This window comes from Corella eumyota, chromosome 3, assembly GCF_963082875.1.
Source record: "Corella eumyota chromosome 3, kaCorEumy4.1, whole genome shotgun sequence".
NCBI lineage: Eukaryota > Metazoa > Chordata > Ascidiacea > Phlebobranchia > Corellidae > Corella > Corella eumyota.
The window spans coordinates 20,440,443-20,453,750 of NC_137492.1; the positions used below are offsets into that span (position 1 = coordinate 20,440,443).

At 37.3% G+C, this 13,308-nt stretch overlaps 1 protein-coding gene across 4 annotated transcripts in view; it reads left to right on the forward strand.

The window, feature by feature from the left end:
• Window positions 1-942: 942 nt before the first annotated feature.
• LOC145745090 (uncharacterized) overlaps window positions 943-13,308 on the forward strand; it is a 49,149-nt gene continuing 36,783 nt past the window's right edge. The window contains exons 1-35 of one of the 4 annotated variants that reach the window (XM_082563082.1): window positions 943-1,037; window positions 1,162-1,215; window positions 1,327-1,446; window positions 1,708-1,768; window positions 4,137-4,273; window positions 4,356-4,467; window positions 4,548-4,636; window positions 4,726-4,894; window positions 5,001-5,486; window positions 5,591-5,716; window positions 5,849-5,971; window positions 6,057-6,167; window positions 6,470-6,483; window positions 6,576-6,634; window positions 6,696-6,793; window positions 6,862-6,894; window positions 6,970-7,103; window positions 7,189-7,289; window positions 7,347-7,499; window positions 8,852-8,988; window positions 9,061-9,230; window positions 9,323-9,489; window positions 9,616-9,823; window positions 9,927-10,194; window positions 10,271-10,500; window positions 10,570-10,763; window positions 10,838-11,018; window positions 11,101-11,299; window positions 11,379-11,533; window positions 11,622-11,837; window positions 11,915-12,077; window positions 12,174-12,322; window positions 12,395-12,622; window positions 12,698-12,791; window positions 12,929-12,961. In XM_082563082.1, the coding sequence (XP_082419208.1) occupies window positions 4,151-4,273; window positions 4,356-4,467; window positions 4,548-4,636; window positions 4,726-4,894; window positions 5,001-5,486; window positions 5,591-5,716; window positions 5,849-5,971; window positions 6,057-6,167; window positions 6,470-6,483; window positions 6,576-6,634; window positions 6,696-6,793; window positions 6,862-6,894; window positions 6,970-7,103; window positions 7,189-7,289; window positions 7,347-7,499; window positions 8,852-8,988; window positions 9,061-9,230; window positions 9,323-9,489; window positions 9,616-9,823; window positions 9,927-10,194; window positions 10,271-10,500; window positions 10,570-10,763; window positions 10,838-11,018; window positions 11,101-11,299; window positions 11,379-11,533; window positions 11,622-11,837; window positions 11,915-12,077; window positions 12,174-12,322; window positions 12,395-12,622; window positions 12,698-12,791; window positions 12,929-12,961 (4,723 nt within the window). In that variant the 5' untranslated portion in view covers window positions 943-1,037; window positions 1,162-1,215; window positions 1,327-1,446; window positions 1,708-1,768; window positions 4,137-4,150. The remainder of the gene's footprint in view (window positions 1,038-1,161; window positions 1,216-1,326; window positions 1,447-1,707; window positions 1,769-4,136; window positions 4,274-4,355; window positions 4,468-4,547; window positions 4,637-4,725; window positions 4,895-5,000; window positions 5,487-5,590; window positions 5,717-5,848; window positions 5,972-6,056; window positions 6,168-6,469; window positions 6,484-6,575; window positions 6,635-6,695; window positions 6,794-6,861; window positions 6,895-6,969; window positions 7,104-7,188; window positions 7,290-7,346; window positions 7,500-8,851; window positions 8,989-9,060; window positions 9,231-9,322; window positions 9,490-9,615; window positions 9,824-9,926; window positions 10,195-10,270; window positions 10,501-10,569; window positions 10,764-10,837; window positions 11,019-11,100; window positions 11,300-11,378; window positions 11,534-11,621; window positions 11,838-11,914; window positions 12,078-12,173; window positions 12,323-12,394; window positions 12,623-12,697; window positions 12,792-12,928; window positions 12,962-13,308) is intronic. The other 3 variants (XM_082563081.1, XM_082563084.1, XM_082563083.1) reach the window with 3 other exon arrangements.

Here is a 13,308-nt window from a genome sequence, read left to right on the forward strand (position 1 = left end):
ATTCTCAAGTTTGGGAAAAATTAAATTAAAAGTTTTCGAAAATGAGTTCATCTTCAAAAAGATTTACGGAAGAAATAGAGGCGTCACTTAAAGATGTTTATGACGCAATAGATCGGTCAAGTTCATGTGGATTCAGATTGGCTACTAAAACAAATATTATTGAGCATTCCACGATCGTGTTGTTCTTGGATGGCACAGCGAGGTTTACCTTCGATCGTGGTCTTGATAATGTATCGATCCATTGTTTTAACGAACGTTGTTATGGTGCAACAACAGAACTTGAGGCTGTACGTTACACGGACAAAGTTAAAAAAGAAAAACTTAAGGAAGTAGTTCAACAACTGGCCATGATCAAGATGGGGGCTTACAACGTTATAAGCAACAATTGTCGCCATTATGTATTGCGAGCCGAGCGTGTACTTCGTTATAGCTTGGGTTTTTCAGATATTACAGATGACCAGTTTAACAAAGAAATGGATAAATTGCAGAAAAATGACCTCCTTAAAATCGTTGGAGCCGGGGTTGGATGTTTGTTGTTGGTTTTCGGTTTTTCTGTAGCACTGTCAAGCTATAGAGGCAGCAAACAGAATGCACCTGAAAGAAAATAATTAAAAATTGTAACTTTTTAGAATTTTGTAGTAACAATGTTTTATTCATTTATTCGAAATCAAATATTGCCTAATATTGTTTTAACATCTATAGAATGTAGTCGACTTGTGCTATAATTTTACATGAACAACATAATATAAGAACCTTTATTTAGATTAGACACTTTTCTTTTAATATTTCTATCCAGATTTTTAGTTATTTTTGGCTGATTATAATTTGATTTTTTTGTTGTAAATACTGTTTTTATTTTAAATTTTAAAGTAGTTTTATTGCTAAATGGTATTTTAAGTTTTTGATTTTTGTGCTAAAGCTTTTAAAATATTTTGTATTTTTAGATTTTAGGTTTTAAGTAAATTATAAATTAAAACTTAACCACAACTTTTTACAAGAAACAAGGATTAAAAGAACAAGATTACAAGTTTAAACAGGTATGTTTATTATTTATAAAATTTCAGTTTCATTATTTGACGAATCTTTGAACTTATTTTTTTAGAAAAATGTAATTTTAAATCTTTTTTTGGTTGTTATGTAACATACAAAAATGTTTTTTAGGTATAACACAATTGTATTGATTTATAAATTTAAATTTTATGAAGAAATCTCTGGGTGAGGAAAACTTTTTGTATTTAAACTTTTGCGTTTATTATTCAAAGTGTTTAAAACTGTTGTTGTTACCCTTATCGTTAATTTGTAAATAAAGTATTTATTGTTTGGCAGAAGCAATGGAAATGTTGAAAAAGAAAAAGCAACCCCCATGACTCAAGGGCGCCGTAGTGCGACAACTAAAGAGTTACTCAAATCTTGAATTTACGCGACCAAGTCTACCATATTATCCAGGTACTGTTAACCAATTATAAAGCGGTTGTTCTTTTAATTCAGTGTGGTGATGTGTCGTGGTCTGCATGGGATTTACACGCCGCGTACTTTCCTACTTTAAAGGTTCAATGTTCTAGATTTAATTGATGTTACTGATTTCAGGTTTAAATCGTAAAAAACATTCAATTATACGTAATTCAAAAGCATAACATTTATGCATTTTAAAAAGTTAAAAAGCTACATGAAGCATTAAATAAATATTTCTCAATTTAAAATTGTAAGGTCAGAATCTCAAACCAACATGCGAAGGAAAAGGGAAAATAATTGTTGGAAGAAAGAAAGGGTAATTTAAATATTTTTGTTTGTGCCACCAAACAGGCATCATGTTATGAACCCACAACTATGTTCAAGTCGATATTATAGAAAACATTTCCGTTACCACTCGCACGTTTGCACAGCTTAAACCACTCGCACGTTTGCCTAGCTTAAACTACCCGACGTTTGCCTAGCTTAAACTACCCGACGTTTGCCTAGCTTAAACTACCCGACGTTTGCCTAGCTTAAACTACCCGAACGTTAGCGAACTGGTTTACGCTGTGTAAAATGTTACGTAACTCGGTTCATAACCTACAACGTTTAAGTTGAAAGTTTAAAAAAAAAACGCAAAGGAAAATTAAACGTTTGGCCGTTTTTGTTCCTAAATTAATGTCTGTTACTTTGGATATTTTTTTTATATTATTTTTGTTTTATTTTATTATTTAAAACTTAATTTTTTTTTGTTTTTTACTTTTTTTTGTTTTATTCAAAAAGTGGTCAAACTTGAAACCGGTTTAAGTTATAGTAACCTTTTTAACCCTTTAACATAACTTACCGTTTACTTAAACAAACCATCGTCGGTTAAGAGTCAAGATCAAAAGATTATAATTAGAAGTTAAGGCGTGGGCGCGCGAGTAAATTATATTTTTCAACATTTTGTGTTTTTTATTTTGCCCTAAAGCGACCGGCATTGGTTTAAATTAGGGTTGCGGTCGACCAAAAACATTTTAACTAAAAATCTTTTATTGTTGACCTAAATTTAATAAAACTATCATAAAATTGGTCACGTGATGGTTCTATCGTGACGTCATAATTATATTGGGCGTGTATAGAAGTCGGTTTTTAAAGTTTTTTGTTTTTTCAAACTTTCTAAATTTTAACACAATAAAAAAACTTGTTTGATCTTGGCGCAACCCTTTACGCGCGAAGTTAAATAAAATGCGGGTTATAACAATGGGAAAGTTGTTGTAATGTCGTTGAGGAGTTAAAATAAAAAATTAGAAGTCGACGATTTTTCTTTGTTTTTCTTTGTTCGTAAACACTTCTAAATTATGACGTCATAAAGACTAGACCATTCGATTTTCACAAATTTTTATGACTTTTGGAAAGAATATTATTAAAATATTAAAAATATTTCCGCAAAATTTAATTTTTTGAACAAATTCTTGGTATAAAAATATTTAAAAATATTTAAATAAAATCCATTAACTCAAAATATAATTTAAAAAAATAATTAAAAGTTTTTCAAATATTTTCCATTATGGAAATTATTTTTTTTTTTAAAACTTTCCTAAAATTTTAAATTAAATAAATATTATCTGAAAATTTAGAATTTAATTCTAACACGATTTTATAAAAATTAAAATAATTTGAAAATAAAATTGAAGGTTTCAATTTCTAACTCTGTGACGTCATAAACACCACACCTCGCGCGAGAAAAAGGGGATCGCGAAAAAGTTGTCGAATTCGTGAGTTTTTAGTCAGTTTGCGATTGTCGATTTCAAATTCAGTCGCGAATTATTTTGAAGAAGAAGATCTTGAAATTAGAAAGTTAAAATTATTTTTACTTTTAAGATTTTTTTGACGAAGCAAATTTAATAAAAGAATTCCGTTTAAAAGGTAAACTAAGTTAAAACTTTAAAATATTTATTTTCTGAAACAGAAGAATTTATTTTACCTAAATAAAAGAAATAATTTTTTAAGTTAATTTTGTTTTTGTATTTTGCGAATATTTAAAATTTAAATAAAGACATTTTACGTTTAATGCCTGCAGCGCTTAAAAGGAAGATTTTAATTAACAAACCTTAAAGGTCGGTTATTTTCACGCGATTAGAATAAATATAGAACTTAATTGCTAACTAAATAAACAAAATTGCTGTTTGGGTTTAAAGCAGTTAAAGTTTTTTCATCGCATCCGAAATAGGGAAATAAATAAATATCAGGTTTCATAAATTATGAAGCGGTGTTTAAATCGAATGAAAGTTTATTTAAAGTTTGAGGTTAACGTGTTAAACGACGCCTCGAGGCAAAATGTTAGTACCACCCTAGTAAGGATATCAACTACAAGCTGCAATTATAGGCTAAGTGTTAATTCCATTTTCTTTAATTTTGCCGCTTCCTACATCTTCAGCATCACGTTTCCGACCTTAGTGTGTGACTTTGTCGCTTCACGTTTAATATGACGTCACAAACATAGCATTATTGTGTAAATATTCGAAGTATAGGCCGCATTGAAGCGGTGCCACTCGCGAGCCTCGACAGGTCACGTGACCAACAAACAAAACCACGTGACCTTTAAAATGTTGTCGAAATTATTTTAGTTAAAGTTAAATTTAACTTTTCAGCTTCGGGCATTTAAATGGAATTTGCTTGCAACTAAACTTTATATTTTATAGGAAGTGACGTCATAATGGCCTTCAATGGCTTATTGTTTGCTGTATTTGTTGCTGCGTTTTCATTGGTTCGCTGTGAGAAAATAAATTTTGATTCCAACTTTGATATCGAGGAAGGATTTTCTGAAGGAACAATTACGGTTTGTTACGTCATTATGACGTCATTAGTTGTGTTTTAAACATGAAATTTACCCGATTTTAACTCAACTTTAAATATTTTAGCTGAGTAGTTTTGAAAACAAGTTTGGGAGCGAAAGTTTGGTGAGTGCGAGGCTGGAGCAAGTTGATACTTGTCTTATTCACAACGAAGATAAAAGAAACTGCACTGTAGATGGTGAGTTCGAAACCCGGCTCCGACAGTTGTTCTTATCTCACTTAAAGTTGGATGTTTAACCAAATTGTTTTTCTTCTTAGATGTAATTGTGGGCCAGGACAACAGAACGGAATGCATGAAGCAAGGCTGTTGCTTTAATAGACTCGAAGCAGCCGGGTTCAGTGACGTTGTAAGTTGTATCTTTAATACAAAAATCTTTTCTTCTACTTCTTATACTTGTGACGTAAAAAAATAATATCATGACGTTATGTTTTGTAGCCTGTTTGTTTTCACACTGCTCTCGATACGTCATTCCGTCAAGGTGGGGTCACAGGGGGTCAAGTGTTGCCAAATCCTTTTACTGGATTCGGGGTCGGTTTTCCTAACGGGGTGATCCCCGGAAACGTCGTCACCGTCAATGGTCTCACAACAACATTGCCCCCTAACGGTGAGTTTGATCGTAAGATTTAAACAAAACAAAATTTAAGAGAAATTGTTATTTGAAGTTTGTTTTTATATTTGAACCTGACTTTACAGCAAATTATATTGAACAGTTTACAGATACGTTTTCCGCAACTATCAGTTGTTCTACCACACTTTTCGTTCAACTTACGCCGAGGCTCGACAGACTTGTAATGACCGCTACAACGGGAACCTCCTTGTTATACAAAGTGGAGCCATGCAGGCCAATATCATCAGCAACCTGAACGATATCGGTGTTATTGGGACCACCGAAGATTGGGACGGAATTTGGGAAGCTGGGTACTGGGTCGGGGGCACTGATGTCGTTACAGAGGGGCGATGGGTCTGGGTAAATGGTGACGTAGTTCCTTTACCCAACACCGTGGGGTTCCAGGCTTGGTATGGGTTACCACAGTTTGGTTACCAAGAACCTAATGCCCTTACCGCATTGGATGATTGTATGTACGTTAGTGCCACCCCAACTGTGAGGCAGTTCACCAATGTTCTGGCAAGATGGTTTGATGGAATTTGTACAAGAAGAAAATATTTCATCTGCCAAGCTGCACTGCGAGCACCAAGTAAGCTAAACTTATAATATTTCGACTAATAACATGGATTACATAACTAAGGTTAACCTGGTTTTGCTATGATAACGAGCCTATATTTTAAATTTATTTTGAAGGTCCATGTGCAAATAATCCTTGCCAAAACCGAGGACTTTGCATCGAAACTGTAGCGGGAGGATTTAGATGCCAATGTGCTCCAAGATTCCAAGGTCGACTTTGTGGAGTCTTGATTCTTTTACCTCGTAAGTTTATGATGTTTAAATTTAAGGATTAATTTTAAGATTTTAACAAAGGTTTTTATTGACAGAAATATTTTATAAACAGATTTTTATTTCGTATTAATACCGCAATTTATTTAACTTATATTTGTTAAGGTCCGTGCGCTAATAATCCATGTTTGAACGGAGGACTCTGCATCGAGTTGAACAGTAACGAATTCCGGTGCCGGTGCCCACCTCAGTACCAAGGTTCCGTGTGTGGGAACCCTGTTATATTAGGTTGGTTTTCATATAGTTGACTTGACTAAAAATTGCAACCTCGTGTTAGTTATGTTGAATTATGTAATTATTTTTAACTTTTTAGATCCTTGTGCTGCCCGGCCATGCCAAAACAATGGAGTTTGTACCCGAGTTGACAATGTTCGATATTCTTGTAGATGTGCATTAGGATATGTCGGAAGCGATTGCCAGTTCGGTAAGTGACCCTCTTTAAGTTATTTTAATCTACATAACTGTATATTACTTTGCAAACGGTGTGGTATAAACTAGAATGTAAAGCACCTGAATTGTTAACTTGTTTAGTGAATAGTTGTTACTTCATAAATCTTATACAATGTCTTCATTTGTAGCACTATTAAGTTGATATTTTAACAGAACATAAAAGTTTTTAATTAAATATTTTGCAAGAAGTTTAACGTGGCTTATACCTTGCGGCCGTGTCAACACCACGCCCAGCGTTGAGTTGAACATTTTTAACAATTTTTCTTTTTTTTTTAGTTTCAACGACGCAGGTGAGATTTATTTATTGTTTTAATTAAAAACTGTTTAAGTTTAATTAACAATTTATTTGATATTTCTATTTTTTAACAAATATTTTGTTCAGGCCGCGCCCACCGTTCAACCACCACGTGCTCAATGTTGTCAAATTCCTGTTAATCAAAGGTAAATATTTTTAATTAATTTAATTAAGAATTTGTTTAATTAATTTTTGTTTTGTTCCTAGGCAATCATGTGGAGTAGGGATTGTAACACAAACAGTTTGTACGCGCTCTAGTGGCTGTTGTTACGACTTCGATCGATCTCAATGTTACGTTCCGTTGCGTAAGTTCGATTACCATTGTTTAAAGATTATGACGTCACAAATTTGTAACAATAATTTTTGTTTTTAGGAGACGATCTTTGTGACGTATTTACTCCAACCGGTAAGTTTTAAATTTTTTACTAATCTAACAATATAAGTTGTGACGTGATATTAACTTTTAATTATGACGTCACAGCACAACCAAGTTGGTTACAATGGAGCGGATGGAACGATTGTAGCGCCACGTGTGGCCAAGGAATCTGGACCCGACACCGAGGTTGTTTGGGGGCACAAACCGGGTCCCGGTTCTGCCCCGGCGTTGATCGCGAGGTAAGTGACGTCACTGACTTTTGTTATGAAGTCATAAGATATATTAACTTAATGTGACGTCATAATAACGATAATGTTGAAACAGACGATAGCGTGCATGGAACGTGAATGCGATCAACAAGGATGGTCAGAGTGGACGCAGTGGTCATCATGTCCGGTCACTTGTGGGCGCGATTCGTCGCTGAGGTACGTCATCAACTAATTAGTAGGAGTGACAACCTTTTAACAATATTCTCTTACCAGGAGTCGAACCTGCACCGCTGGGGGCGGGGAATGTTCGGGGCGCGGAGCTGAGGTCAGGGATTGTTCCACGAACCCATGCCCCACCTGGAGTGATTGGGGTCAATTCGGCAGTTGTAGCGCCACTTGTGGCGGGGGAAGTCGCTCAAGGGACAGGTACGTCACAATCATTTTATTTGATTTGTCTTTGCATTCGTAGTTACTTCATGGAAGTTCATTGTTAGTACCATTGTTCATTGTCCATTGTTCATTTGTTCATTGTTAGTACCATTGTTCATTGTCCATTGTTCATTTGTCATTGTTAGTACCATTGTTCATTGTTAGTACCATTGTTTATTTTTTCATTGTTTCATTGTTCTTTTGTTGTTAATTGTCATTACTCATCTGTAGTTGATTGTTCATTTTATCTGTAGTTGATTTCACTTTGCATACGTCATTCATACGTAATAAACACTCATTACTTGTATGACGTCACTTATATTTATGATTTTCTCTATGACGTCATCAATAATCAATATTTGCATTGTTGTGTTACCATTGTTTACGTCATTTCATTTGTTTGTTAGCATGAAAGTGTTCATCGTAGTTATGTTTGTTATGTAACAATGGTTGTATTATCAATATATTTGTTCTGTCATTTTCGTCCCGCATACGTCACTACAACTTCATCTTGGTTTTTCGTCATCAAAATCTCATTTATAACAATCAACTATCGTTCGTATTACGACCAAAACAATCCTTGTATTGTTACGTCACAAATTTAGAATTTGTTTATTTGGAACTGGATGTCCCGGTTCCCCGACGGACACCGAAACGTGCCCGGAAGTCAATTTCAGTTGTCCGGCATGGACGCAGTGGAGCATGTCGTCTTTATGTTCTAGAACTTGTGGAGGTGGTCGTTATCTAAGAACAAGGTGATTATGACGTCATCAAGTTTTGCTATTGAATTTAGCGGTTATTATGACGTCAAAATGATGTTTGTAGATCGTGTTTGGATGGAAACAACGCCGAAAGTGACGATTGTTTGGGTAATGACGTCAACAGGGAGGATTGCAATGTGCAGCCATGCCCGACGTTGTCTGATTGGTCGGAATGGACCACGTGCACAGCAACGTGTGGGAACGCGATTAGGACAAGGAGCAGGTCTGTGACGTCAAAAGTTGTCTTTAAACTTTACACAATGACGTCATAATGGAGATTGTTTTGGTATAGAGTTTGCAGCGAAGAAGGAAGTTGTGACGGAACGTTGGCCGAAAGCATTTCCTGCAATTTCCCGCCATGCGTCATAGTCACGTGGTCACCATGGGTTGCCATGGGAACATGTTCAGCCACATGTGGCGGTGGTTCCCAGATCCGGGATAGGTGATTCCAAAAGAATTACGTCATCATATTTATTGTGCTGCGTTTTTAATTACTTTGTTGTGATTGACGTATTATTTTGATGACGTCACGCATTGTTATTCTATTACGTCATACTTTCTATAACTTGTCATCTTAAATATTTCCAGGTTTTGTTTAAACGGTGAGATAGGAGTTTTGGGATGTGACGGTCCCACCCAACAAAACGTTCCATGTGGGTCCTCATCGTGCCCCACTTGGGGTCAGTGGAGCGAGTACGAAGACTGCCCGGTCTCATGCGGGGGCGGTAAGTTCGAATCCCAGTGAAGGACGTTTTAATATTGACCAGAAACTTTTTAAAGTTTATGATTTAATTTAGGAAGCCAATCTCGAACTCGAACTTGTCTTTTTGGAAGCGTCGGTGACGTAGGCTGTGATGACGTAGATGACGCAATCATGTCACGTGACTGTGGAACTGTTGATTGCGATTTCTGGGGAGAATGGAGCAACTTTAGCGATTGTTCGGTTTCCTGCGGCATCGGGATACGGGTACGTCACTTCCTGTTAAATTTTGTTGAATAAATGGACAAAAGAAATTGAAGTTTAGGTTAACAATAAAATTTAATTTAAATCTTACTTAGACCCGTGATCGAACTTGTAACAATGGAATCCCTGGCAGCGGTGGATGTCCGGGTTTGGCCCGTGACGTAGCTAGTTGCAATCGCGGATTGTGCGCGGAATGGACGGAATGGGGAGATTTCGGGGAATGCAATGAGCGATGCGGGGGCGGAACCCAAATAAGGGAAAGGTCAGAACTGTTTGGCATAATAATTGTTGTTTGGCGGTATTATAATCTAATCGTTTATTTATTAACAACTTGTTTTTATCACAAACTTTTTTTGAATATAACTTTAAATTAATTTATTTTATTTAGAACTTGTGCCAACGGACAGGCGACCGTCGATTGTGTTGGACCTACGTCAGAATCAACCACTTGCAACCCAACACCATGCGAGGTATGGTCCGATTGGTCGGTATTTGGTTCCTGCAACGTCACGTGCGGAGGTGGTTACCAATCGAGGTCACGTGGTTGTGTTGGCGGAAACATTGGAGATCCCGGATGTCTTGGCGTTTCGGTTGAGGTAATTCTAGATTTTAAACGACAATTTTAATTGGATTTTTTATTTAACTTTTTTTTAAAATTTGTTTTATTTAAAAAATAAAAATATATTTATTTAAACTTAGAACCAAAATTGCAACACTCAACCCTGTACTTTCTGGAGTCCTTGGACTCCATTCGGGGATTGTGGGGTCTCCTGTGGTAACGGCTTTTCTACCCGAACCCGGATATGTCTCCCAAACAACAACCCGGACGAATGTGCGGGCCCTGGTTCCGAGAACGAGGCTTGTGTAGGGAATGGGATCTGTAATTTCTACGGGGATTGGACGGACTTATCCCCGTGTACACTTACATGTGGGGGCGGGGTTTCGATCAGAACTAGAATATGCATCGGTGAGTTATAACGAAGCAAACCTGGAAATTAGTATCTGAATAAGATTTATCATGTTAACTTATAAATATCTAAAAGGTGGTGAAGCTGGTACTGGAGGCTGCGATGGACCGAGCGAAGAGTTAGAAAACTGCAACGATCAAGTCTGTCCAGGTTGGTCTCAGTGGTCGGTATCAGAATGCAGTGTTACTTGTGGAGATGGAAGATCGACTAGAACCAGGACTTGTATTGGTTCCAGCCCTGGTTTGGATGGTTGTATTGGCGATCCATTTGAAACTTTGGAGGTTGTTGGAATTTGTTCGTTCCCGGTAAGTTTCAACTAAACACTGTTTTTGTATATTTATCTAATTCTGCAATAATTTATTTATTAATTTTAGGATTGCGCGTTTTTGTCTGATTGGACAACTTGGGGCACATGCTCGGTCACCTGCGGGCTAGGAACCTGGGAGCGGACCCGGAAGTGTATCTCAGATGGGGAAACTTGCGAAGGGGAACTAACCCAGGTTGCGGATTGTGTTTTGAGCGAACTTTGTGCCTCATGGGAGCAATGGAGTGAATTCTCAACTTGCTCGTGAGTTGAAGTTATTTTGAATTAATAAATTGAAATATTTTTTGGAATATTTTGTTTAATTTAATTTTTTTTAGTTTATCTTGCAATGGAGGGAACCAAACCCGAACGCGTCAGTGCATTAACGGACGACCTGATGACGTAGGCTGTCCAGGATCGGCGAGTCAGACGATTGGCTGCAATGTTCAAGTTTGTCCTTTGTGGGCGGATTGGTCAGAATACGGCGATTGTGACGCAGTGTGTGGTGGTGGTACCCAAGTAAGTGGTGACGTCATTTTTATGTAGTGCTTTTTTATGACGTCATAATTGTAGTTTGTGGTAATGATTTCTTTCTATTTAGATACGAACTCGAGCTTGCAACAACGGAGTTCCAACACAAGATGGCTGTAGAGGACCACAAAGTGACGTCAGAACCTGTAACTTGATGGATTGTGGGTCATGGACAAACTGGGGCGAGTTTGGGGAGTGTTCAGTAGAGTGTGACGGGGGTGTTCAGTTTAGGGAGCGAACTTGTGTGGCGGTCGTTGGGGCCGAACAAGGTAAACAGTCAAAATATACGTTTAATAAAGTGAATACGTAGGCCAGCATTAACATCACAATTGTTATTCTTTGTTGTAGTGGAGTTTGAATGCGATGGAAGTGCTACTGGGAGCAGGGAATGCAACCTTGAACCTTGCAACCGCGGGTGGGCGCAATGGAGCACAACTTCAGATTGTTCGGTCTCGTGCGGGGTCGGAATCACGACCCGGTCTCGAACCTGCATTAACTCTGAGGTAAGAAATAAGAACAAGCAATATGAGCTGCGTAGAATTTAAAACTTCAAAGTATTGATTAATTAACAAATTACTAATTAATGTAAAGGTTGGAAGCCTTGATTGCCCCGTTCTAGATTCACTTGAAGTTCTGCCTTGCAATACTCAAACCTGCCCCTCGTGGTCAACTTGGGGGGATTATGAAGAGTGTAGCGCCTCTTGTGGTGGAGGCAGTTTTTCCAGGAGCCGGTTCTGTAATAATGGGGAACCGGGAGATGTCGGGTGCACCGGAATGGTGACCGAAACCTCGTCTTGTAACGAACAGGTTTGGATTAATTTCAAATATTGTATGAACAAGAGTTAATGTTGGTTTAAATTCGACTTTTTTAATTTGTTCTGTAGGAATGTCCACGATTCTCAGATTGGACTTTTTGGACGGCTTGCTCTGTCACGTGTGGGGGAACCACCATCACCAGGAACCGAGTTTGTATCGACGGAGAGGTTGGCCAACTCGGCTGCGTCGGCGAAGTTCTTGACATCACAATCTGTAACACTCAAGACTGTCGTAAGTGGTTGTGACGTCATTCTTATGTAAAAAAGAGAAAATTTTATCTATAACGAGTTATTTTGAATAGTTATTATGACGCAATAATATTTACAGCGATCACGGGACCATGGGGGCCATGGGGCACATGTTCATCGAGTTGTAACTCTGGGACCCAGGGTCGAGAAAGAGTTTGTGATGGGGGTGAATTTGGGGTTATTGGGTGCGAGGGACCTTCAAGTGAGAACAGACAATGCATCGGTTTGGTGAGTATTGAGATTTAGTTAAAAAGTTGACTTTTTTATGACAAAATTAATTTTGTTATTTTTTGGTTCCAGCCTCCCTGTGCTTCCTGGTCTCGCTGGGGATTGTTCGGGAGTTGTTCGGCCACGTGCGGGGTCGGAAGATGGTCCCGGTTCCGAATTTGCGTCGGTGGTGACATAGGTGGTCCTGGATGCGGGGGCGATGCCACAGAAGAGGAGGATTGTATTGTGTCTTCATGTCCCACGTGGGCAATGTGGGGAAGTTGGAGCGAGTGCACCTCACGATGCGACGGAGGAGTTTCGGTAAATTTTGTTCCTTTAACTTAAGTTTAAGGTTCACAAACATACCTGAGCTTAATGTTTACTTAAATATTTAAGGAGCGAACCCGAACTTGTTTGAACGGGAACCCGGGAGATGACGGATGTGTGGGAGGAACAATCGATACAGTGGCATGCAACACCGTGTTATGTGGTGAGTACCGTGCTTAGCAGGCACTAAGTTCGAAACGACTACTTTTAATTATAAACGAATTATTTGTTATTTGTTTACGCTCAGACTTGGTTTGTAAAACTTGCTTAAGATTAGGAATAAAATAATTGTTCCTACAGATGATATTACTCCACCTGACGGAATAAGAGATAGTAAGTTTCAATGAAACTAACCTGGCAGTTTACTAACTCACAACTCTAACTAACTAACCTTCCAGTTCAAATATTAATTAATTAATCACAATTTAATTAACTAACTCACAACTCTAACTAACTAACGCTTAATTTAGTCAACTAACTTACAGTTTGAATTAACTAACCCTCCATTTATTTAACTAACTAACTAACTCTCCATTTTAAATATTAATTAACTAACTCACAGTTTTAATTAACGCAATGTTAATTAATGCAAGTACTAACTCAACTTTTATTTTAACAACAAAATGTTTAAATTCTTTGTATTTGTAATAAATTGGATCTAATATATGTTTATTAACATA